The sequence below is a fragment of the Sphaeramia orbicularis genome, chromosome 4 (genome assembly GCF_902148855.1).
Source record: "Sphaeramia orbicularis chromosome 4, fSphaOr1.1, whole genome shotgun sequence".
Classification (NCBI taxonomy): domain Eukaryota; kingdom Metazoa; phylum Chordata; class Actinopteri; order Kurtiformes; family Apogonidae; genus Sphaeramia; species Sphaeramia orbicularis.
In genome coordinates, this window is record NC_043960.1 from 5,554,941 (window position 1) to 5,582,097 (window position 27,157).

Genomic DNA, 27,157 nt, shown 5'->3' on the forward strand with positions numbered 1-27,157 from the left:
TTGAAGACGTATGCATTTCTCAGTCTCTTTGCTTCAGACACAACAAGAAAATACAGGAAATATGTGCACAGTCTTAAAAGACACACAAAAAACTGAGGTAAACGGGTTGTAAAGGGTAAAGTTATAATTTAGTGTGACCTCTGACCCCATGACAAGAAGCAGCACAAACTATTAGAAACATCTGACATGTGTTGAATGAAACCTGATTATATTATTCATTTTTGTTCACTTTTGTTGACATTTTGCTATGATTTGTTGATTATTTTGTTCGTTTTTGTTGACTGATCATTTTTACTCACTTTGTCGATTAGTTCATTCATTTTGTTCAATATTATGTTCATTTTTGTTCAATTTTGTTGACATTTTACTTTGTTTTGTTGATTATTTTGTTCATTTTTGTTGACTGTTTTATAATTTTTACACACTTTGTCAATTAGTTTATTCATTATGTTCATTTTTGTTGACTGATCATTTTTACTCACTTTGTCGATTAGTTTATTCATTTTGTTCATTATGTTCATTTTTGTTCAGTTTGGTTGACATTTTACTATGATTTGTTAATTATTTTGTTTATTTTCGTTGACTATTTTGATCATTTTTACTCACTTTGTCAATTAGTTTATTCATTATATTCATTTTTGTTCAATTTTGTTGACATTTTACTATGATTTGTTAATTACTTTGTTCATTTTTGTTGACTGATCATTTTTACTCACTTTGTCGATTAGTTTATTCATTTTGTTGATTATGTTCATTTTTGCTAAATTTTGTTGACTTTTTACTATGATTTGTTGATTATTTTGCTCATTTTCGTTGACTATTTTGATAATTTTTACTCACTTTGTCAATTAGTTTATTCATTATATTCATTATGTTCATTTTTGTTCAATTTGTTCGTTATTTTATTCAATTTGCTGACTATTTTGTTCATTTTTATTCATTTTCTTCATTAATATTTTCATTTTTGTTCAATATGTTGAGGTTTCCCAATGATTTGTTGATTGTTTTGTTCATTTTTGTTTGACTGATCATTTTTACTCACTTTGTCGATTAGTTTATTCATTTTGTTTATTATCCTCCTGAGACCCAGCAATGTATTTTTGTCCTCTGTAGGGGACAAGAGCTTTACAGGTTTACTTAAAAAAAAATCCTGTCCACTGCAAAGGACATTCCATAAAAAAATACAATAAAAATAAAAAATCGTATCTGAAAAACTGTTGCATTATGCCTTTTACAATCAAGACAATTATTTAATGTAAAAAAAAAAAAAAAAAAAAAAGCCAAAACATTTACTTTCCTAGGCTCAGGAAGTTATGTTCATTTTTGTTCAATTTTGTTGACATTTTACTATGATTTGTTGATTATTTTGTTCATTTTCGTTGACTATTTTGATAATTTTTACTTACTTTGTCGATTACTTTATTCATTATGTTGATTTTTATTCAATTTTGTTGACATTTTACTATGATTTGTTGATTATTTTGTTCATGTGCTGAATGGAATCTGGTATAAAACATCAGAAATTAATGCATTAAATATCATTGTCTAAAAAAAAAGGGTTAAAGACATGTTAAGTTAATACAGAGACAAATGCATATGTGTGGTCATTACAAATTTGCTAAACCAACAAACATAATCGGAGTAAAACCTTTGCACAGTGCTGCAGATAACATGAAATTAGGGTAGTAATAGGCAGAAAGTTAATGTCTATATATAAAGTTAAATAAAGCAGTGCATTTTTTCAAGTTTACAGCTCACAACAAAAATCATTTCCTGTTTTTCTTATCTTACATGAACCTACTTCAGCTGGTTTATTAGTATATTTCAATATTAAATGTATCATCAGAGTCAGAGCTGTCGCATTTATCTGTGAGCTTTGACTCCTGCAACTGATTAAAAACGACAGATCCAACAGGAGAATGCACGAGAGTTTGTTCCAACTGTGTTTTAACAGATCGTGTATCAATGCAGAACCGAAGAAAGCCCAGCAGTGTAACGGTTAGAGGTCAAAGAGCGACTGAAACCCCAGGAGTCCTGAGACTGTACTGTGTGCAGTTAAATGTCACAGCCAAATGAGATTGTTCTCCAACATGACAAGGGTTCAGAGGAACAGCCATAATGATAAAGGCAGTTTGGGGATGTAGGTGCCCTTAGATACATTATTATCACTATGCTGTTACATCATTACCATTTACACAACTCATCTGATTTCCACTGAAAGGGATTACATGTAGTATTGATACTCCAACCTGTCAACGGCAGAGAAGTGTGTATGAGTCACTGAATAAAGTATAAAGCTCATTGTTTACACACATCTGTATTACGGTATCAAAAATTTGTTCTTCAAGCTAAAACTCACAGACACTTATTTTAACAGTCCCTAAAAATAATGTTCACGTGCTGCTTCAGCTGATAGTTTGCATTATAGCTGTGTTAGCTTAGCTGTGTTAGCTTAGCTGTGTTAGCTTAGCTGTGTTAGCGCAGCTGTGTTAGCGCAGCTGTGTTTTCAGACGGAAAACAGCCACAGTAAAACCACAAATCCCCTCCATTTTCTGTATTTAAAATTTGGTAAAACAAGTCTAAAAGATTGTAAAACCAATCTATTTGATGGTTAAACCAGCTTTAAATCTGGGTAAACAAGACTGAAGTACAATAAACCCAAACTAAAAGATGCTAAATCCCACTAAAGAACAGTTAAACTAGACTAAAGTACAAGAAAACCAATCGAAAAGATGCTAAACCCCACGAAAGGACAGTTAAACTAGGCTGAAGTATAATAAACCCAAACTAAAAGATGCTAAACCCAACTAAAGGACAATTAAACTAGACTAATGTACAATAAACCCAAACTAAAAGATGCTAAACCCAACTAAAGGATGGTTAAACTAGACTAAAGTACAATAAAAGCAAGCTAGAAGATGCTAAATCCAACTAGAGGACAGTTAAACAAAACTAAAGTGCAACAAAACCAAACTAAAGGGCAGTTAAACTAGACTAAAGTACAATAAACCCAAACTAAAAGATGCTAAACCCAACTAGAGGACAGTTAAACTAGACTGAAGTACAATGAACCCAAACTAAAAGATGCTAAATCCAACTAAAGGACGGTTAAACTAGACTAAAGTACAATAAAAAGCAAACTAAAAGATGCTAAATCCAACTAGAGGACAGTTAAACAAAACTAAAGTACAATAAACCCAAACTAAAAGATGCTAAATCCAACTAGAGGACAGTTAAACAAAACTAAAGTACAACTAGAAGCACTCGGAGAGCGCAGACCTCCGCCAAGGCTGATCAGTGGCCCCCCCCCCGTGGGGCCCCCCACCCCCGATCACCACCAAAATTTAATCATTTCTTCCTTATCCCATTTCCAACAAACCCTAAAAATTTCATCCAAATCTGTCCATAACTTTTTGAGTTATGTTGCACACTAACGGACAGACAAACAAACAAACAGACAGACAAACAAACAAACAAACCCTGGCAAAAACATAACCTCCTTGGCGGAGGTAATAAACCCAAACTAAAAGATGCTAAACCCAACTAGAGGACAGTTAAATGAAATTAAAGTGCAACAAAACCAAACTAAAGGACAGTTAAACTCGACTAAAGTACAATAAACCCAGACTAAAAGATGCTAAACCCCACTAAATGACTGTTAAACTCGACTAAAGTATAGTAAAACCAACCTAAGAGGTGTTTAAACAGACTAAAAGTTGGTAAAACCCCACCATTATCATATTTACTAAGAAAAAGAACTGTAAATGTTCAGGACAAAATTTCATACGATTACAGAAATAAACTTGTAACTATTTTCCTTGTGCTCAAACATTTTTGTTTGTCTAGCTCACTCTGTGTCTGTGTTATAGCTTCATATTTTTCCATATTTCTAGTCATTTTTATTCTGTGTGATACACAAAAACATCCATGATCGGCTTCTTTTACAGACACTGCATCTCTTTCTGCTCTGGATACATTCAGACAGATAGACAGACAGATAGACAGATAGACAGATAGACAGATAGACAGATAGATAGATAGATAGATAGATAGATAGATAGATAGATAGATAGATAGATAGATAGATAGATAGGTAGGTAGGTAGGTAGGTAGGTAGGTAGGTAGAACCAGAAAAATACGGATAAAAACAGTAAAAACTCCACCAAAACTCAGCAAATCACACTAGTCAAACACCTCCAAAATAGCACTATCACTATTAAATACAATTATTTACAAAATTCAAAGCAAAACTGCAGCTAAAACCTTGTTAAAACACTGCTAACAGTAATACATGTGTCAGTGACCACACCTACTCTGGTCTTCTCCTTTCTGCTCCGCCCATTTCCACCCCTCCCCCTCAGACAATGCAGGTCTTCACCGTTATATGTTATATAGTAATGAAAAGCTCTGAACCTCAGCTTTCAGATGTCATTGGAATATTCTCATAGGGCAAACGGATAAGGAGTTATGATAATTTCAATGAAAATGTGGCGCCAGAGACACAACCGTCTTAAAAGGGTTCAAGTAGAAATCTGACATATATCCCCTTAAAAAATACCACCAAGACCCCTCCTCCACAGAAGTCTGAAGTATTTTAGACAGTGCACACACCAAAGTGCACACCACCAAGTAAAATTAACTGAGGGGGGTAGAGGGGTGTGTTCTGTAGGTGTAGTTACATGTTTTGTTGTGAAATGTTGAATTTGTTTGTTTATTCTTGCAAACGGTTGTAAACTGCTCATGTATAGTATATTTTTCTTTTGTAGTGCATGGAGAATATATCTGAATCTAAAAAAAAAAAAATCCAAAACAAAACACAAAATTAAAATCAATAAAAACACAAAAAAAAACTCAAAACCGTTTGGTTCGTATGTGATCCACATTTTTCAGCCTGAGGTTAATGCATTTTATTGAACTGAGCCACCAAACGCATGCGTCATTCTGCATACGTTCCCAACTTTTTCAAGCACCTCTTTCATTATGTGCGTGTTCATTTACCTTGGTGATGAGAATGCGGTAGTGCTCAAGCAGGTCATGGTTGTCGTGGCAACCGGCCAGCAGCTGCCAGACTTCAGCTCTGAGTGGCTCAGGAATGCCACTGCGAACCAGCGAGGGCAAACCCTTCGGACGACTGGACAGGTTTCCGTGCCTGACGCAAACGCAGAACAGTTCCATTTTACACTTGTATTAAAATCCCTTTTAGCAAATCAAACATTCAAAGATTCTTTATTGCCAATTCACTAGGTGTACAGAACATACAGAGAACTGAGATACTGTTTCTCTCACCTTGTTAAATGCCGTGCATAAAAAAAAAAAAAAAAAAAAAAAAAAAAAAGAGGCAAAAATAGAATAGAATATAAAAATAAATAAGCAGCATAAAGAATAAACTACAGCAGAATTTAGTGCACATGTCAATCTCTTTGGAGTAGCAGCAGCAATTCATGCACTTTAATGTTAAAATTAATTTGTGTTGCAGCTGGACAGATTTGGTAAGTGTTTTCTAATGAAGTCCTTCGGGCATTACTGCAACACGTGGGATGGCAGTATTTAAACCAGTCAATCTATTACAGAGAGAAACACCATGAAAACTTCATGTTGCACCGACGCATTACACCCACAGACTGCTGCTATGATTCACTTAATCTTGACTACAATAACTCAAGGTTCACTACCTTTAAATGCACTGAAATTTGGTATTAAAAGTGTGAATTACAGACGGAGCGCAGCCCATATCGCTTCGATCTGTACCGACTGTAGCGCAGAACAGCACATTATAGGAAACTGAGGGTCAGAAGAGCAGCGGCATTAACTGCAGTGCTGCCATGCACACTCAGCCCCCCCGCAAGAGCAAATATCTGCCCCCGAAAACACACTGTCAGCTTTTTTTAATGATGCTTGAAAAGCCATCATAATGTATTTATTGAGGCCATGTGAAAGCAATTTCACAATAAACTATTTCGCTTTATTGTGCTGATGCAAGAGCAAACAAACAGCCTGTGAAAGCGAATGGAAAAACAGACAAATCTGTTGTTCAATTTCGCCTGTGTCTGTAACAAAGGAAGGAAAGAAAGAAAGAAAGAACGAAAGACAGAAAGAAAGACAGAAAAAAGAAAGAATGAAAGAAAGAACGAAAGAAAGAAAGAGAAACAAAAAGAAAGAAAGAACGAAAGAAAGAAAAAGAAAGAATGAAAGACAGTAAAACAGACAAATCTGTTGTTCAATTTCGCCTGTCTGTAACGAAGTAAAGAAAGAAAGACAGAAGAAAGAACAAAAGAAAGAAAGAACAAAAGACAGACAGAAAGAAAGAAAGAAAGAACGAAAGACAGAAAGAAAGACAGAAAAAAGAAAGAATGAAAGAGAACGAAAGAAAAAGAAAAAGAAAGAACGAAAGAAAGAAAAAGAAAGAAAGAACGAAAGACAGCAAAACAGACAAATCTGCTGTTCAATTTCGCCTGTGTCTGTAACGAAGTAAAGAAAGAAAGACAGAAGAAAGAACAAAAGAAAGAAAGAACGAAAGACAGACAGAAAGAAAGAAAGAACCAATGAAAGAAAGAACGAACAGAAAGAAAGACAGAAAAAAGAAAGAACAAAAGACAGAAAGAAAGAAAGAAAGAAAGAACGAAAGACAGAAAAAAGAAAGAAAGACAGCCTGAAAGACAGACAGAAAAAAGAAAAGAAAGAAAGAGACTGAAAGACAGACAGAAAAGACAGACAGAAAAAAGAAAAGAAAGACAGAGACTGAAAGACAGACAGAAAAGACAGACAGACAGAAAGAAAGAAAGAAAGAAAGAAAGAAAGAAAGAAAGAAAGAAAGAAAGAAAGAAAGAAAGAAGTATTGGATGTGTGTGTCTTCAGTTTTCGCATCTTAATCAACATTTTGCACTTCATATCAGATTACCTCATACAGACCCAGTGCTATTTTGGTGTCACTTCTCAAATTCATTTTTCTTTCTATTTAACCTTTTCTAAGTGATTTATCACCATTTATTACAATACTGTTCTTTGTACTTTGCATTTTCTTCGGTGAACATTGGATATTATCCTATATTAAATTCACTGATCATGTAGATGTTCGTTAAAGCTCAGATTAAAGTTGAGGGTGATAATATAAAAAAACAGAGAAAACTGCAGAAAAAGTGACTTTTTCAGTAAATCTATCATAAACTGAACATAAACAGAGTGGGTCCATCCACATTTACATGTATTAACAGGATTAGTGGATCAACAGGTATTAAACAGTTTAGGTCAGTAGATGGTTTTGGTTACAGGTGGATGTTTGGGTCTTTATGGGTTAAACTGTACAAGTGTTCCTTAAATTGCAGAAATACTTTTATGTGTATTTACTTTGATCAGGTCTTTGTTCACTGTTGACAGTATCTGAACCCGTCTCCTCCCTGTTTCTCTCCATCGTCTTCGTCTCTGTGTACATTTTTCAGTGTATTGTGACTTCTTACCATCTGGTGAGGAATCCCCCCAGGACTCCAGGATTTTCTCTGGACAGTCTTTGGAAACATCTCCCGTTCCACTGGGGATTTCATTGTCGCTATCTGCAAAAAAAACCAAAAAACATTTTCGTGTTACTGAAGTGGAAACGCTCGGATATCAACACTATATGGTCAAAAGTATGTGGACACGTTGAATTCGGGTGTTTCTTTTCTAACAGGGGTCTGGGATCCAAAACAATAATGACTAATGATATAATATAGTTTTATTTGGGGATAAATATTATTGCATTGGTTAGTTTGGTTTAAATTGTTATCTTTGTTTCCAAAATGCCTCAGAGATGGTTTTGACTTAATTTCTCTTAACATCGTTTCTGCTTTTTTTTTTTTTTTTTTTTTTTTTTATCCATGACTATGATTACCTCTGCCAAGGAGGTTATATTTTTGCCAGGGTTTGTTTGTTTGTTTGTTTGTCTGTCCATTAGTGTGCAACATAACTCAAAAAGTTATGGACAGATTTGGATGAAATTTTCAGGGTTTGTTGGAAATGGGATAAGGAAGAAATGATTAAATTTTGGTGGTGATCGGGGGTGGGGGGGGCCCACTGATCAGCCTTGGCGGAGGTTTGTGCTCTCCGAGTGCTTCTAGTTTTAAATGTTGTACCTCTAAATTTCTAAAATATTTTTCATGCTTTGACTGTACATAATTTTCTAAACATCTACTTTCTTCACATCTCCCACTAAACGTAAAGAAAATATTGATGTTACACTAGATTAAAATCACAGTCGTCTCACACTATATGGACAAAAGTATGTGGACACGTTGAATTCAGGTGTTTCTTTTCTAACAGGGGTCTGGGATACAAAACTATAATGACTAATGATATAATATAGTTTTATTTGGGGATAAATATCACTGCATTGGTTAGTTTGGTTTAAATTGTTACCTCCGCCAAGGAGGTTATGTTTTTGCCAGGGCTTGTTTGTCTGTCTGTTTGTTTGTCTGTCCATTAGTGTGCAACATAACTCAAAAAGTTATGGACAGATTTTGATGAAATTTTCAGGGTTTGTTGGAAATGGGATAAGGAAGAAATTATTAACTTTTGGGGGTAATCCTGAAGAAATCCTGGATTCTGGATCACTTTGAAATTTTCGTTAACATTGTGGTAAATGGGGCCAAAATTTTCGTTTCCCAATATCTCGCTTAATTATTGACCAAAACTCATGGCATTTAACTCAGGAATTGACAATGGGGTCCTCTATCACATTTCAAAGGCTGATCCGGATCTGATCCAGAAGGCGGATTTTATTTTAAAAAATAAATGTAGGATTTGTATCACCGATTATGTGGGGAATTTTTGCGCTTGGCGGAGGTCTGCGCTCTCCGAGTGCTTTTCTAGTTATCTTTGTTTCCAAAATGCCTCAGAGATGGTTTTTACTTTCTCTTAACATTGATTATTACCTCCGCCAAGAAGGTTATGTTTTTGTCGCCGTTGGTTTGTCTGTCTGTCTGTCTGTGTGCAAGATAACTCAAAAAGTTATGGATGGATTTGGATGAAAATTTCAGGAAATGTTGATACTGGCACAAGGAACAAATGATTAAATTTTGGTGGTGATCGGGGGTAGGGGGGGGTGGAGGGGCCACTGATCTGCCTCGGTGGAGGTCTGTGCTCTACAAGTGCTTTTCTAGTCGTTTTTTTATCTGTAACTATGATTTTACATGTTCTTCCTCTAAATTTCAGAAATATTTTTCATGCTCTGTCTGTAAATAATACTTTTCTACCACAACTAACCATTTACTTTCTTTACATCTCACTGAGGAAGAAAAATCTCCCATTAAACTTCAAGGAAATATTGATGTTTTTATTTCAAATCATCATGAACAGGACATCTTACAGCTGTAGACATGATTTGTCCCAATATTTTTGTCCATGTAATTTGTAAATATATAAAAGTATAAAATCATCAATATTATATACATTGATTGCTAGTTGTTGTTGTTTTTTTATCCATTACTATGATTTTAAATGTTCTACTTCTAAATTTCTAAAATAATTTTCATGTTCTGGCTGTAAACAATAATTTTCTAACCGTCTACTTTCTTCACATCTCACTGTGGAAGAAAAATCTTCCATTAAACTATAACGAAATATTGATGTTTAGAAACTATATGGACAGAAATACTGGGACACATCATGTCTACAGCTGTAAGATGTCCTGTTCATGAGGATTTGAGATAAAAACATCAATATTTTGTTAAAGTTTAATCGGAGATTTTTCTTCCTCAGTGAGATGTGAAGACAGTAGATGGTTAGCTGTGGTAGAAAATTATTATTTACAGTCAGAGCAGGAGAAATATTTGAGAAATTTAGAGGTGGAACATTTAAAACCAGAAGCACTCGGAGAGCGCAGACCTCCACCAAGACAGATCATTGGCTCCCCCACCCCCGATCACCACCAAAATTTAATCATTTGTTCCTTGTGCCAGTATCAACATTTCCTGAAATTTTCATCCAAATTCATCCTTAACTTTTTGAGTTATCTTGCACACAAACAGACAGACAGGCCAACGCCGACAAAAACATAACCTCCTTGGTGGACGTAATCATAGTCATGGATATAAAAAAAAAAAATTAGAATTAAATCAATGTTGAGAGAAATTAAGTAAAAACCATCTCTGAGGCATTTTAGAAGCAAAGATAACAACTTAAACCAAACTAACCAATGATATTTATCCCAATATAAAACTATATTATAATATTAGTCATTACTGTTTTGTATCCCAGACTCGTTAGAAAAGAAACACCTGAATTTAACGTGTCCACATGCTTTTGTCTACATTTCCTTTAAGAGACCACACAGCAGCAAGGAAAGAAAGAAAAAAAACAAAACAAAACAAAACACAGCAGGGAAATGTGGAGTCTCCAGCCCAGTTTCAGTCTGATACCGTGCAGTGGAACGGTGGAAGCGGCGGCGGCGCCTACTCTTTCCATTACTGCCGTCCTCCTGTCTGGTCGTTGGCATAGAAGACAAGAGGCAATCAGCACAGTGAACCACTCATGTTTAGATGCAGAAGCGCTAATTGACTGCCTGGCCTGTTCTGCTGCTGGAGATGAAGCGATCCACACGAAAAAAAAAAAAAAACGCCCACTGGAACAGACACTGCACACTCGGCTACTGCACGTTCAACACACACATGCAACAAAATGACTAGACATCTGTAGTACGAGGCTTTTTGTTACATAAACCTACAACACTAGTCACTTTTGACCCTGAAATTGCGCGAATATAACTTGCACATAGGGATGTAACGATTACCGGTATAACGATAAACGGCGGTAAAATTGCAGACGGTTAGTATTACCATTTAAATTCTAATTATCGTGATTACCGTGTTTGATTAACGCACATTTAGAGGAAAAAAAACCTATGTAAATATCTGCTTTTATGTCAAATGAGTATAGATTTAATTTATTACAATTTTGATTTTATATACCTAATATTTGGAACCAATATTCACTTTTACAGTCTTTGAAAAGGTTCATTAAGCATCTTTGTGTTATTTATGCAATAAATTATATACATTTTTCAAACCGGATTTTATATTTTTTGTGTGTTTTCTGGCCTTTTATGTTTTTATAGTAGGTTAAAGTGAAAAAAATAATATGCAGATGATATAAATGAAGTTGTGCTGAAAAAAAAAAAACCCAAACATTGGTATAGTAAACATTTCTTTATATAGTATATAAAGGCCAAATCAAAAGTAGTGAAAAACAGCCTAAATAGGCTCAGACCAGTAAGAGTTAATACTTGAATGTTTCTGCAACAGAAGGTACATTTTGCCATTTATTTGTTTTTTGTTTTTTTAAATACAACTTGGTTAAATTATTTCAGTGTGTGTTTAAGTACTTTTTGAACATTTTTAGCACAATTTCAATTATACCGCGATAATAACGATAACCATGATAACTTTGGTCACAGTAACCGTGCTATGAAATTTTTCATATTGTTACATCCCTACTTGCGCATAAAAATTTGCTTAATGGTAAAAACGACAATTTCACAAAAGGTGGTTTTTGAGATGTAGCAAAATTGGTGTATCACGCAAAACTGCAATGGAAAGACCTTTCTGCACAACTGGAGTCACATGAACAAAAAAAAAAAAAAACGATGTTGATGGACGTTACAACAAGCAAAGAAGAAGAGTTTTAAAACAAACATGGCAAACCCAATCATTTTTGAGTTTAGTAGAGGATAGAGGGTCATAGGGCTGTGTATCATGGTCAATTTCCTTAATCGATTCTATTTCGATTCATAAGGTTCTGAATCGATTAATCACGATTCGATTCGATTCAATCTGATATCAATTCAATTCAGTATTAATTGATTGATTCAGATTCATTTAGTGATACCAATGTAAAATTTTGAGCTGTCACCTGATTATTTGACCACCGCAGCCAGGCAACACACCATTACTGGTATCAATATTGATATTAGAAAGGACAGAAATGCAAATGGAAAAAATAAAACCCTACTCTATTCTATTCTAGGGTCAAAACATGGTATTCGAAATCTCTCTGACGGGACATTTTAGAGACAGTTTGACAGATTAGTGTTGCTAACTGACCCATATTTTTACCTCTGCCTAGGAGGTTATGTTTTTGCCAGGGTTTGTTTGTTTGTTGGTTAGTTCGCAACATAACTGAAAAAGTTATGGACGGATTTTGACGAAATTTTCAGGAAATGTTGATTCTGGCACAAGAAACAAATGTTTAAATTTTAGTGGTGATGGGGGAGGAGGGGGCTGATCCGCCTTGGCAGAGGTCTGTGCTCTCCGAGTGCTTTTCTAGTTACTTTTAAATTCATTTTTGCATTAGTTGGACCGTAAGGGATGATCCAAAACAAGGAGCTGGTTTCTATTGAAATAAATGTTGAAATGGCAATCAATTAAAGTTCGCTCTCTGACGGGACATTACTGTGTTTTGACCCTCTATTCAATAGGATGAGCTGGGTGGCACTGAAACATTACCCATCTTCCCCTGTTTGTAGTTTTGCCTAAAATGTCCCTATTACTGCAAAGTCTATTCTAACCTGTTAACATTTTATTTCCCAGATCAGTGATCCTGTAAAAACAGGTCCACCCAAAAAAAAAAAAAAAAAAACAGCTCTATTTGATCGTTTAGATCACAGGTGTCAGACATGCGGCCCGGGTGCTAAAACCAGCCCACTAAAGGTTCCAGTCCAGCCTGCAGGATGAATTTGCAAAGTGCAAGTTAGGGCATCGAACTCAAAAATAATATCATAATAACCTATAAATAATGACAACACTATTTTTTTCCCTTTGATTTTGTGCAAAAAACATTAAATTATGAAAATGTTTACATTAACAAACTATCCTTTAACAAGAAATGTGAATAACCCGAACAAATATGAACAACCTGAAATGTCTAAAGAAAATCAAGTGGAATTTTAACAATATTCTGCCTGTTACTAAATGTCTTGCGGCTGTGTAGATCTGATCTGTAATGCATATGTATAAATGACCAAGTTGAGGCAGAATATTGATAAAACTGTACTTATATTTCTTAACAAACTGCATTTTTTTCAGGTTATTCACATCCTTTTTGTTTGGATAGTTTGTAAACGTAAATATTGGCATAATTGAAAGTCATTTTTTGCACTAAAACCATTTGGAGCTGTCATTATTTATTGGCTGTCATGCTATTATATTACTGGTCGGCTTACTTCAGATTAAATTGGGCTGAATGTGGCCCCCGGAAGAAAATGAGTTTGATACCCTTGGTTTAGATGAATGAGAACATTCCCGGTCATATCTCAGTAAATGTCCTTTTTCAAGACTTGCCTGATAAAACAATATGATGACACCCATAAATGTAAATATAGGTGTATCCAGGTTTTTACAGACACGTATAAAACCGGAGGTTGCCGTAAAAATGCCATTACACATAAAGCATTTAAATGTGACGTACAGTAAACATGAAAAGATGCACCGGCTCAAATAAACTCAACAGGATGAGGTATTAGGAGTTCCTGGTATCTGAGCGGCAAAACAAGGAAACCACCAACCCTTTTAAAGCTTCAAAGACCACAGCTGAAAGCCATTACTCTGGTGGAAACCTTTACTAATGCCTAGCCAATAAATAACCAGTTAAGACATTCTGTTGGAGGTGCATCCTCTCTTTGCTAAATGCCACTGGGCCTCCATACATCCTCAGAGCCTCAGCAGGAGCTTTTCAGGTCTTTATAAATGCTTGATAAGGCCTTTCAAACGGCGCCGACCCCGCACAAAGCCGCTGACTCTGTTCTCCCGTTGGCTGAGGCCACGTGGAGAGGAAGCGTGAGTTCAGTGACACCGCCGACCTACCAGGTGATGAAAGAAACAACGGTCATTACTGTTCCCTTTTAATCGCTGGGATTACTCTAATAGTCTATTACTGTTCTGCACTAAAGTGGCTCGGTCTCATTTAAAGTCAGTCATTTCTTAGGGTTAAATTTTACCTACAATCACTTCATCAGTAGTAGTTTTGTTATTATTAAACTATACAGAAACACACTGTGCATGTTATAATATAACAATTACTTTTTTTATTATTATGTACAGGGTGGGGAAGCAAAATTTACAATGAACATTTAGTTGTTTTTTCTCAGCAGGCACTACGTCAATTGTTTTGAAACCAAACATATACTGATGTCATAATCATACCTAACACTATTATCCATACCTTTTCAGAAACTTTTGCCCATATGAGTAATCAGGAAAGCAAACGTCAAAGAGTGTGTGATTTGCTGAATGTACTTGTCACACCAAAGGAGATTTCAAAAATAGTTGGAGTGTCCATAAAGACTGTTTATAATGGAAAGAAGAGAATGACTATGAGCAAAACTATTATGAGAAAGTCTGGAAGATACTATTAAAGAAGAATGGGAGAAGTTGTCACCCCAATATTTGAGGAACACTTGCGCAAGTTTCAGGAAGCGTGTGAAGGCAGTTATTGAGAAAGAAGGAGGACACATAGAATAAAAACATTTTCTATTATGGACATTTTCTTGTGGCAAATAAATTCTCATGACTTTCAATAAACTAATTGGTCATACACTGTCTTTCAATCCCTGCCTCAAAATATTGTAAATTTTGCTTCCCCACCCTGTAGATTTTACATTTTGGTGGTGATGGGGGAGGGGGGGGGGGGGGGGGGCTGATTTGCCTGCGCTCTCCGAGTGCTTTTCTAGTTTTTTGTTTGTTTTTTTTGTTTGTTTTTTGGGGGGGGGGGCGGGGGGATTGCCACCCCCCACCCCAGCAATGCTTGTGCCTTAACCGCCACTAACCTGAAGTATTTTTCAGTACAATTTTGTGTGATAGTTTTTATACAGTCTTTCTTTGTGCACTTTAAGTATCTGCTGCTAAACAACATAATGTGCTGCACACTAATACCCCTCGGCCAGAATGGACAGATAGACGGACGGACAGATGGACAGACAGATGACAAAACGATTACAATGCCCCTTTGGCCAGTGGGCTGAGGGGTAAAAACCAAGCTGCTAAACTGATTTTCATTATTTCTGTAAGAGTAACAAAGCTCTATTCTATTCTATTCTATTCTATTCTATTCTATTCTATTCTATTCTACAGGGTGTCCCATAAGTCTCCATACATAGGAGACATAATACATATAGTTCTAACATGTATTTCTTCATATTTCTTCTTTATAGTTCTTCAGCAGTGGAGGACATGCATTGAAATGTGTTCCCGACAAAATGGCAGTCATATAGAGCATATTATAGAAATAAAAATGGTTTATGTCAAGAAACATTTATTTTTCCTATGTATGGAGACTTATGGGACACCCTGTATTCTATTCTATTCTATTCTATTCTATATTAGCACTGGCCAAGTCACTTCATCAGTTAAGCTCCTCTTATTTGTCTTCCATGCCAGGATGTGCACTATGCAGATGCACACACTGTGAATGCACTGTATATGACGTCTGCGAATGTGTGTGTGTGGACAAGAAACGATATCAAAAAAAGTACAATGAACAACAATCACAAAGCCCACTGTGAAAGGAAAGCAAAGAAAAGAAGGAGAATTGTCACCTTTAGGCCTATTTTTCTTCACAACGAAGCTTCCAAGAAAATAAAAACCCATCCCAGTGAATTGAAAGTGTGTGTTTTTGCGGCAGTGGCATCGACTCTGGGAGTGCATTCATTTCTGAACACAATGAGGCTGACCTCCAGCTCCGCGGCCCTGAGCGCCTTCAATTTTCAGCTCTGGGGGAGTAACAGCAGAGGAGGGGGGGGTTATAGAAAAGGCCCTCTGAACGACTCCCACAGCGACGCTTCAAAGCCGTCAGCTGTGGCCTTGGCGACAAACTCGTGACTTTGGGTGAGTTGGCGGCTAAACAAAGAAGAGAATTTTTGCCTCCCACCCTTTTAATACATTTTAAAGCTTCAAGGTAAAAAAAAAATTATAATAATAAATAAATAATCTGAAAAACTTGACAGCGACAACAAGAGAGATGAAAGACATATACGCCTGTAATTTAGATTCATCTCTTTTACATTACGTTTTTTCAAAGGTTATAGTTATTTAAGTGTGTTTCGAAGGTTAACATTTTGAACCGACAGACCATAATGAAATATAAAGAATACTTGTACCTTTATTAATTTAACCTTTAACCCCTGAGACAATATTTCATTGAAAAGGGCTGTTTGGAATTTGTACAAGTGTCATAAGTGCTGCTGTGAGTATGTGCGTGTGCTCCTTTTCTTTAGTGGTTTTGCTTTACTGTGTGTTTTAGGGTCAAAACAGGTGGAATACCAGAAAAAGGTAAAGAGAGGAATTGAAGATTTAAAGGTTTTGACAGAATGTACATCAACAAGACATTTAAAGAAACTGTGAACTGGAACACACTGAACAACTAGGATTTGAATTTCTTGTTTTGGGCTCTTTTTTCTAAATCAGTCCAGCTGCTTTTTGGCACCTGTTGAACTCCAAAAACCAGTTCCACGGACAAAACTCGGTAAAAACATTGAAAACATAAAGGAAAATCACCACAATACTGCAAACAACAGTAAAAACAAAAAAACGACAAAGAACAAATGGTGTGGAAAAAAAAAAAAAAAAGCCCAAATCATCTATTTTTATAGTGAGTCGGTCTCACTCACTGCTCTGTTTTGCCCCCCCATTCTACATGCAGTGGGGGGTGTACTGAGCATGCTCAGATGTCTATGGAAAGAACAAGGTCTATTCTATCAGCACGTTTAGAAATTTTCCTTTTTGAGCAAACGGTTGAATTTGTATGAATATTTAAAATAAATCATACATTCAGAACGATCACCACAGACATGTCAGGGGTTAAAGGGTTTTTGTTTGTTTTTTCCCCTTCTTTTGGAGCTTTTAACTGAATGGCACATAGTACAGAAGAGGAGTGCAAGAAAATATCGGTTCTGCAATAATTTGTGATATTTCATTTCGCAATACTGTATCGATATTAAAAAGTACTGTGTCGATATTTTTAAGTATTTATTCAAATGCAGATATTGTGGAGGTTCATTTTTGTTTTTTTCTTTTTCTTTGTTTATGTTTTATTCATTATTATTTAACACTCTTTCATTAAATAACGTTAGTTCCTTTGTTGGGATTGCACAAAAATAATGTTCTGATGTTAGTTGTGAACTAATAGAATATGAACATTTGAGCACGATCTTAAACTGTAATGTCTGTAAAACAGAATTTAAGTTTTAATACAGGAAAATTTTGTGATATAGCATTAAATCTTGTTCTGATCAAAGAAAAATGTGTTTATTATTTGTGTATATTTCTGGTGTAATTCAATTCTTCAAGAAATAATCATTTAAAAAAAGAATCAAACAAAAAATTGTCTTTTTAACAGTATCATGATATATCGTATCGTGATCCTAGTACTGTCATTTGTATAGTATCGTCAGATTCTTGCCAAAATACACTCCTAGTACAGAAGTAGACAGAAGAAATGGTTCCAGTTTGTGGGGTATCCATCACCTGTTCCAGTCCTGTGCAAAAGTCTTATTCCATCTTTATCTTTGTTGTTTTTTCAGTGTTAAAATGATCAGACATATTTATTTCTCATTCTCTTTTCTTCACATACAACTTGAAAAGACAGGAAATATGTGCACAGTCTTAAAAGACACAGAAAAAGCTGAACTAAATGTGTTGTAAAGGTTAAAGTCACTATTTAGTGTGACCTCTGACCCCATGACAAGAAAAATCTGACATGTTGAATGGCACCTGATTAGTTTATTCGTTTTTGTTCAATATGTTCATTATTTTATTCACTTTAACTATTTTATTCATTTTTATTCATTTTGTTCATTATTATGCTCATTTTTGTTCAAATTTGTTGACATTTTCCTATGATTTGTTGATTATTTTGTTCAATTTCGTTGATTACTTCGATCATTTTTATTCACTTTATCGATTAGTTTATTCATTTTGTTCATTTCTGTTCAATTTTGTTGATGTTTTACTATGATTCGTTGATTATTTTGTTCATTTTTGTTGACTATTTTGATAATTTTTACTCACTTTGTTGATTAGTTTATTCATTTTGTGATTGATTTGTTCATTTTTGTTCATTTGGCTGATTATTTAATTCCTGTAGTTGATTAATTTGCTAATTTTTGTTCATTTTGTTGATTATTTATTTATTCAATTTGTTGATTTTTTTTTTCTTTTGTGGCTCATTTTTGCTTTTTGCTGCAATTTCAGGTTGTTCATGTTATCCACATTTTAAAGGACACTTTGTAGATGTAAACACTTTCATAATGTAATTTTACTTTTTTAACCGTTATTATGTTATTGGTCCATTTCAGATCATACTGAGCTGAATTTGGCCCCTGAACTAAATGAGCTTAAATAATCCATTCATCGGTAAACAGTAACTAATCAAGTCAAAAGTCCAAATTTCTGATAATTTTTCTATTTTGTGTGGTGATGTCAGATTCTACTATGTGCTTTTTATTAGAACCTATTATTATATAGTCCTTAAAAATCCACTACAGGCCGACTTCTTTTCCACACACTGTAAACTGTTAAGAGGAAAAGTGGCACCGCAAAATTTACAATCCAACTGCAAAAACCTAAGTGAACATGTGCACATTTGTCCAAAACAATATCACGGAGCGTGCAGTCTGAATGGTAGCCTAATCTGAGACACCTGCAGCACCGAGCCAGTGTTCAGGTGGAAGAGCCGGTCTTATTAGTGGAAAGAAACTGGGTCATGTTTGGAAGCGCCCACAGTCCAACAGCCACTTAGCGGCTCTGTTTGGATGCATCTGTGCAGCCACCCAAAGCTGCAAAGTTTCCCTTCGTACATGTTTAATCTATTGTCAATAGCTTTGTGTTATATCAGGGGTGTCAAACGTAAGGCCCAAGGGCTAAAACTGGCCCGTCATGAAATAATTACACTTAAGATATTAACAGTCAGCAAGTAAAATAATAGCATAATACATTACAAATAATGAGAACACTGCACAACTGTTAAATAAGAAGACGTATATCAGTGTTTTTCAACCGTGGGGTTGCCTGGAATTTCTAGTGGCTGATAAAAAAACAAACAAACAAAAAAAAAAACTTCATAGTAAAAAATATATGGTGAGTTGAGAGACAGTCCCAATCCATAAAAGACATGACGAACTGTGAGTCTGAAACTGCAGCACTGTGGTTCTGTTTATCTGTCAAATGTTCATTGTGGTCGGTTTCAGATGCTGCAGCTCTTTCATAATTCATAGTTTCAGTTATTGTTTGTTTAGTATTAACTGTCCTCCTTGTAAATCCAAGCTGGACTGACTGTACATATCCTGACCAAGGAAAATAAAATCCTCCCTTTGTGCAGTAATCTACACCTTGATTTACTGCCTCCGTCCATAATAATATACATTATATAGACTAAATGTCGTCTAAAATTAACGTTTTTGTGCAACACAGTATAGCAAACTATTATATGATCAAAAACAAATTAATTTTTGCAAAACAAAAAAAAGTCTCCGTTCTGGGGTCACCAGAAATTTGTGATGTTAAAATGGGGCCACGAGCCAAAAAAAGTTGGGAACCACTGGGTTAAATTATAAAGAAAAAAGATCAAAAAATTCTTTATGGGTTAATTAACCTACCATATGTAAGAAATGTTGAACAGAAAAGTGGGCAATGGGGGGGGTTCGATGATCGTTTGACACTGTGGCGCCAAGTCCTGACAGGATCAGCTTAGAAAACAAGTAGCCACTCACACTTTCCACACCAGTGCATACACAAGCGTGCATAATCACACAAATTGCTGTCCCTGGCCCCAGAGATTCTGCTCGGAGCTTATTGATGTTCACCGTGCAAAACACACACACACACACACACACACATACACATTATATAGGATCTGCAGTGAAAAGAAATGAGTCTTTCTTTTATATAAAAACACTGGGTTAAAATGTAGCTCCAAAAATCTACCCACAATACTTCTGTGGCACGTTTCATACACTGTACACACACTTTAATAGACGTTCACACTGGTTTTTATGACCCTAAACTAAATTAAACTTCACTACTGATTTATATAAAGCAGTGATTTGTACATGTGACGTGTGTGTTCGAGACAAGACCTTGGTACAGAAACATACACAGATGGTCCATGTTAGCAAACCTCCATTTCAGACTGAATATTTCACATATGATCTCATTTACGTCAGGCATTCATGCCACGCTAAAAAAAAAAAATACTGCTACTGTATATATGGAACATAAAACAAATGTTCCCTTGAAAATGCTATTTGCAGCAAAGCTATTTTTTTTTTTTTCAGCCGAGAAGGTTCGCAGAATGTCATGTTTTCCTCTGAAATAGAAGGTGACATGGGATTTGTACAGGGCGACACAATGTGAGGTCGCAGTTTTCAATCAAGCAATATTTGGAAGATAAATGATGTGGTGTGTGTGTGCATGTGTGTGTGTGTGTTTTCCACTGAACAGCTCTGGTATGTGGATGTGTACATAGACAGAGGAGCCATCCTTCTTATGGTTATTATATAACAGTCAATGTGTGAGTTTAGGCTAAAGCGTCTACATATTACATACAGTTACATTATATTCACACTGGCAGCCTTAGTGCTCAGCTCACATTTATTTATGTTTGTGCAATACTGTTATGAAACGGACAGCGTACTTTTGTTTCTGATATGTATATTACTGTCATGAAAAGGACAGAGTTTATTTCTGTTTTTTAATATGTGTATTTCTGTTATGAAAAGGACAGAGTTTATTTCTGTTTTTTAATATGTGTATTTTTGTTATGAAAAGGACAGAGTTTATTTTTGCTTTTTAATATATGTATTTTTGTTATGAAAATGACAGTTTGTGTTTTTTAATATGTGCATTTCTGTTATGAAAAGGACAGAGTTTATTTCTGTTTTTTAATATGTGCATTTTTGTTGTGAAAAGGACAAAGTTTATTTCTGTTTTTTAATATGTGCATTTTTATTATGAAAAGGACAGAGTTTATTTCTGTTTTTTTAATATGTGTATTTTTGTTATGAAAAGGACAAAGTTTATTTCTGTTTTTTAATATATGTATTTTTATTATGAAAAGGACAAAGTTTATTTTTGTTTTTCAATGTGTATTTTTGTTATGAAATGGACAGAGTTAATTTCTGTTTTTTAAAATGTGTATTTTTGTTATGAAAAGGACAGAGTTTATTTTTGTTTTTTAATACGTGTCCCCGGGCCGCATGTTTGACACCTGTGATCTAGAGTGACATAAAAGTTGCATGAATTCTGCTTTTGATTGTTAAAACTGGTCGTACTGCAAAAGATCAAACCTATATATTTTCGACCTGTTTTCCTTGCACTTTATTTTTGTCACTTTTTGCAACTTGCTGCTGGAAACTGTGAAATGTCCCCAAGGTGGGATCAATAAAGTCTTATCTCATCTCGCACCTTAAACTCGATTGAGTCTCTTAAAAACTTAAGACCTTCTTGTTTAGACACGCTTTTAGTTAGGGGTGGGTTTTATGACCATTTGGTTTTATATGTTTATGCCTGTGTCTGTAACTGTGTGTTTTTATTCCAGTGTATCTTACTTCGGATTTTATTGTACAGCACTTTGTGAAATCTTTCTTCAAAAAGGGCAATATAAATAAACTTATTAGTAGTAGTAGTAGTAGTAGTAGTATCGTTATAATTATTATTATTATTATTATTATTATTATTATTATTATCATCATCATCATTATCATTATTATCATCATCATCATCATTATCAGTATTAGTATTATCACTATTGGTATTATCATCATCATTATTATCAGTATTATTATTATCATTATCATTATTATCATCATCATCATTATTATCAGTATTATTATTATCATTATCATTATTATCATCATCATCATCATTATCAGTATTAGTATTATCACTATTGGTATTATCATCATCATTATTATCAGTATTATTATTATCATTATCATTATTATCATCATCATCATTATTATCAGTATTATTATTATCATTATCATTATTATCATCATCATCATCATCATTAACGTTATTATTATTATCATCATTATTATTATCATTATTATCAGTATTATTATTATTATCACTATTGGTATTATCGTCATCATTATTATTATTATTATTATTATTATTATTATTATTATTATTATTATTATTATCATCAGTATTATTATTATCACTATTGGTATTACCGTCATCATCATCATCATCATCATCATCCTTATTATTATTATTATTAGTAGTAGTAGTAGTAGTAGTAGTAGTAGTAGTAGTAGTAGTATTTTATTATTATTATCACTATTGGTATTATCGTCATCATCATTATCATCATCATCATCATTATTATTGTTATTATTATTATTATTATTATTATTATTATTATCACTATTGGTATTATCGTTGTCGTCATCATCATCATCATCATCATCGTTATTGTTATTATTATTATTATTATTATTATTATTATTGTTATTATTGTTATTATTATTATTATTATTATTATCACTATTGGTATTATCGTTGTCGTCATCATCATCATCATCATTATTGTTATTATTATTATTATTATTATTATTATTATTATTGTTATTATTATTGTTATTATTATTATTTCATCTCATCTTATGTATACTTCAGAAAATGCACCTAATCATGACTAAAACTCCCAGATGTGAGTCACATTCATGCAGACTGGGACTCTTCTGCATAGTCTGACCAAAACCCTAATGGTAAAAAGAGCAGAACCCAATCAAGTGCAGACGGACTCAAGGAGACATGCACAAACCTTCATCAGCCTCATCTTCCTCAGGAGGCGAGCCCAGTCGTCCTCTCCCTTCACTGTTCTTTTCTGCTTCCCTCAGAAGACTCACCACCTCATACACAGCGTCGCTTTGACCGGCCCTGTCTGGTGCCTGCTGGATTTAGAAAAAAAACAAAAAACAAGAAATTAATGAGGAGAATGTATGTTGATAGAAAATATTAGATTTTTTAATGGTGAGGTACAGCAGAATCCAGCTGCAAGGAGCATAAATTAGACCTTAAAGTGTATACTGCTGTATAAATAGACATGAATATTTAATGCTGTGATAATTAGCAGGTACAAGCTGTGATCTACACCATATGGACAAAAGTATGTGGACATGTTGAATTCAGGTGTTTCTTTTCTAGCAGGGGTCTGGGATACAAAACAATAATAATGACAAATGTTAGAATATAGTTTAATATTGGGATAAATATCATTGCACTGGATAGTTTGGTTAAAATTGTTATTTTTGCTTCCAAAATGTCTCAGAGATGGTTTTCACTTCATTTCTCTCAACAATGATTTTGTTTAGTTTGGTTTTTTTATCCATGACAATGAAATATTGATGTTTATAAACTATATGGACAAAAATATTGGGACACATCATGTCTACAGCTGTAAGATGTCCTGTTCATGATGATTTGAGATAAAAACATCAATAATTCCTTAAAGTTTAGTGGCAAATTTTCTTCCCAAGTGAGATGTGATGAAAGTAGATTGTTAGTTGTGGTAGAAAATTCTTTACATTCAGAGCGTGAAAAATATTTTTGAAATTTAGGAGGTAGAACATTTAAAGTCATAATTCAATCATTTTCTCTCTATTAAACCTTTCTTAAGTGATTCATCACCATTTATTCTAATATTATCCTCTGTACTTTGTGTTTTTTCAATGAATATCTGGAATTGTCTCATATTTAATTTACTGATCATGTAGATGTTCATAAAAGCTCAGATTAAAGGTGAAGGTTATTTTAACAAAAGCAGAGAAAACTGAAGAAAAAGTGACTTTTTCAACAATTTCTACCATTAACTAAACATAAAAAAAGTGTCTCCATCCACTGTCATTTATAAAAGTACATGGGTTTTACTGGTGAATCAATGTTGTAGAAGATGACAGTGTTTCCATGGTAACTACAGAGCCTCTGAACGTCCAAATGGGTCATATCTGATGACCATGAAAAGATGAATAACTGTATTTTACACCAATTTTCCACATGCATTGATAAGATTAGTGGATTAACAGGTATTAAACCAGGAGTTTCCAACCTTTTTTGTCCCGTGACCCCATTTTAACATCACTAATTTCTGGTGACCCCAGGCATTCAAAACAGAGACTTTTTTTTTTGTTGCTAAAATTAATTTGTTTTTTGATCATGTAATAGTTTGCTATACTATGCTGCACATAAATGTTAGTTTTAGAGGATATTTAGTCTGTATAATGTATATTATTATGGACAGAGGCAGTAAATCCAGGTGTAGATTACTGTGCAAAGGGAGAATTGGATTTTCATTAGTCAGGATATGTACAGTCAGTCCAGTTTGGATTTACAAGGCTGACAATTAATACTGAACAAACAAGAACTCAAACTATGAATTATGAAAGAGCTGCAGCATCTGAAACTGACCACAATGAACATTTGACAGATAAACAGAACCACAGTGCTGCAGTTTCAGACTCAGTTTCTCATGTCTTTTTGTATTGGGATTGTCTCTCTCAACTCACCATATATTTTTTTTTTAGTAGTAAGTTTTTTATTTATTTTTATCAATTACTAGAAATTTCAGGTGACCCCATTTGAATTCCAGGCGACCCCACATGGGGTCCCGACGCTGAGGTTGAAAAACACTGGATTAAGCAGTTTAGATCAGTAGATGATTTCAGTCACCTGAGTTCAGGTCTTCAAGGGTTAAAACTGTGAAGTTTGAGACATAGCATATAATTAAAATCTGACTAAAATATTATTAAAATAAATTTAACCAGTCATATTTTTTAATACTCTTGGACCTTCAAGTGCATGGGAATGCTTTCTATAAATAACTCCGCCTTTGTTGCATAATCCAACAATATCAAAGTGGTGTTTCCTCAATTTTAAGATCTAAAACTCGTTACACAATATCCTCCTGGGACCCAGCAATGTATTTTTGTCCTCTGTAGGGGCCAAGAATTTCACAGCTTTACTAAAAATAAGAAATAAAATTTAAAAAAAAAACACTGTCCACTGCAAAGGACGTTCCATAAAAAAAAAACAAATCAAATAAAAAATGTATTTGAAGAAACTGTTTCCAATCAATTATTTAATAGAAAGGAGAAAAAAAAGCCAAAACCGTTACTTTGTTGGGTCTCAGGAGGATATCAAACCTGCAGGAGCTGAAATCAGAAGGTTAAAAAATAAAAAAATAAAAAAAAACATGCAGAAATTGGTAATCTGTCAACACACTGATGCTATATTTAAGTCTATAGGAGCATCCTGTTGGTTTATGATTAGTATGTAAATGAAGCAGAAGTGAGAAAATTCATAGTCTGTCACCAACAACTGCTGTCTTCACTGTTAGATGCTAAAAGGAGCTCAAATAATCATTTAATAGGCAAAAATTAACCTCAAACCATGGAATCCAAAAACCTCATAAATACACTATATGGACAAAAGTATGTGGACACGTTGAATTCAGGTGTGTCTTTTCTAACAGGGGTCTGGGATACAAAACAATAATGACTAACGTTATAATATAGTTTTATATTGGGATAAATATCATTGTATTGGTTAGTTTGGTTTAAATTGTTTTCATTGTTTCTAAAATGCCTCAGAGATGGTTCTGACTTAATTTCCCTAAATACTGATTTAGTTTTTTTTTTTTTTTTTTTTTTTTAATCCATGACTATGATTTAAATGTTCTACCTCTAAAATATCTCAATAATAATTTTCTAACACAACTAACCATCTAATTTCTTCACATCTCACTAGTCGCTTTTCCATTGGACATCTGTGCAAAACTTTACCGATATTTACTAAATGTCGAAAAAACGGAAGCACGTAATGTCAGCTTTTCCATTAAATCACAAATGTGATGATTTGTTTATTTATTATTGTGAGATGACACGAGGTCATTCCATAAACATGGCAACGAACATAAATATGGTGTTGATTTACAGATATATTCATTATTATTATGTATTACCCCTCTATCTCGTACTAAATTAAAAAATGATTGGGTTTCCTGGTGTGTCCACACATACTGCGCCATGTTTCTTCTTCTTCGCTTGTTGTAATGTACGTCAACAACCGTTTTTTTAATTCACCTGACTCTAGTTGTGAAAAAAGGTCTTTCCATTGCACTTTTGCGTGACACACCATTTGTACTTCGCCCAAAAACCACCTCTTGCCAGCGCAAAAACTTGTAATCGAAAAATGAGACTTTCGGCGAAACTGTTGTTTTTCCATTAGGTAAATTTGTATGCGCAAGTTATATTTGCGCAATTTGAGGGTCAATGGAAAAGCGACTACTGAGGAAGAAAAATCTCCCATTAAACTTTAAGGAAATATTGATGTTTTTATCTTAAAATCCTCCCCTACAATAAATGGGGATAAATCTTTTAAAAAAGGTTAGAGAGAAAATGATGAATTGTGATTTTAAATGTTCTAGCTCCTAAATTTCTAAAATATTTTTCATGCTCAGACTCTAATTAATAATTTTCTACCACAACTAACCATTTATTTTATTCAAATGTCATTTAGGAAGAAAAATTGCGCAGTAAAATTTAAGGAAATATTGATGTTTTTATCTCAAATCATCATGAACAGGACATCTTACAGCTGTAGACATGATGTGTCCCAATATTTTTGTCCATATAGTTTATAAACATCAATATTTCCTTCACCTTCCTCAGTGAGATGTGAAGAAAGTAGATAGTTAGTTTTGGTAGAAAATTATTATTTACAGTCAGAGCAGGAGAAATATTTTAGAAATTTAGAGGTAGAACATTTAAAATCATAGTCATGGATAAAAAGAATTAAATCAATGTTGAGAGAAATTAAGTAAAAACCATCTCTGAGGCATTTTGGAAGTAAAGATAACAATTTAAACTAAAATAACCAATACAATAATATTTATCCCAATATAAAACTATATTCTGACATTAGTGATTATTATTTTGTATCCCAGACCCCTGTTAGAAAAGAAACACCTGAATTCAACATGTCCACATACTTTTGTCCACATAGTGTACATGATGCCTCTATATCTGCAGGTTGGTGATTGCTGTATATACAGGGAACGCAATGAGAAACCTGTGGAAAATGTAGTCATTAGCGGTACTGAGGATGGAGTCAATATCATCGCCAAATAAGCAATATTT

At 34.1% G+C, this 27,157-nt stretch overlaps 1 protein-coding gene across 1 annotated transcript in view; it reads right to left on the bottom strand.

The window, feature by feature from the left end:
• LOC115417649 (rab GTPase-activating protein 1-like) overlaps positions 1-27,157 on the bottom strand; it is a 281,857-nt gene that overhangs the window by 179,468 nt on the left and 75,232 nt on the right. The window contains exons 11-13 of the mRNA XM_030131657.1: positions 22,786-22,915; positions 7,455-7,547; positions 4,999-5,149 (exon numbers count right to left, since the gene is read on the bottom strand). Coding sequence (XP_029987517.1) covers positions 4,999-5,149; positions 7,455-7,547; positions 22,786-22,915 — 374 coding nt within the window. The remainder of the gene's footprint in view (positions 1-4,998; positions 5,150-7,454; positions 7,548-22,785; positions 22,916-27,157) is intronic.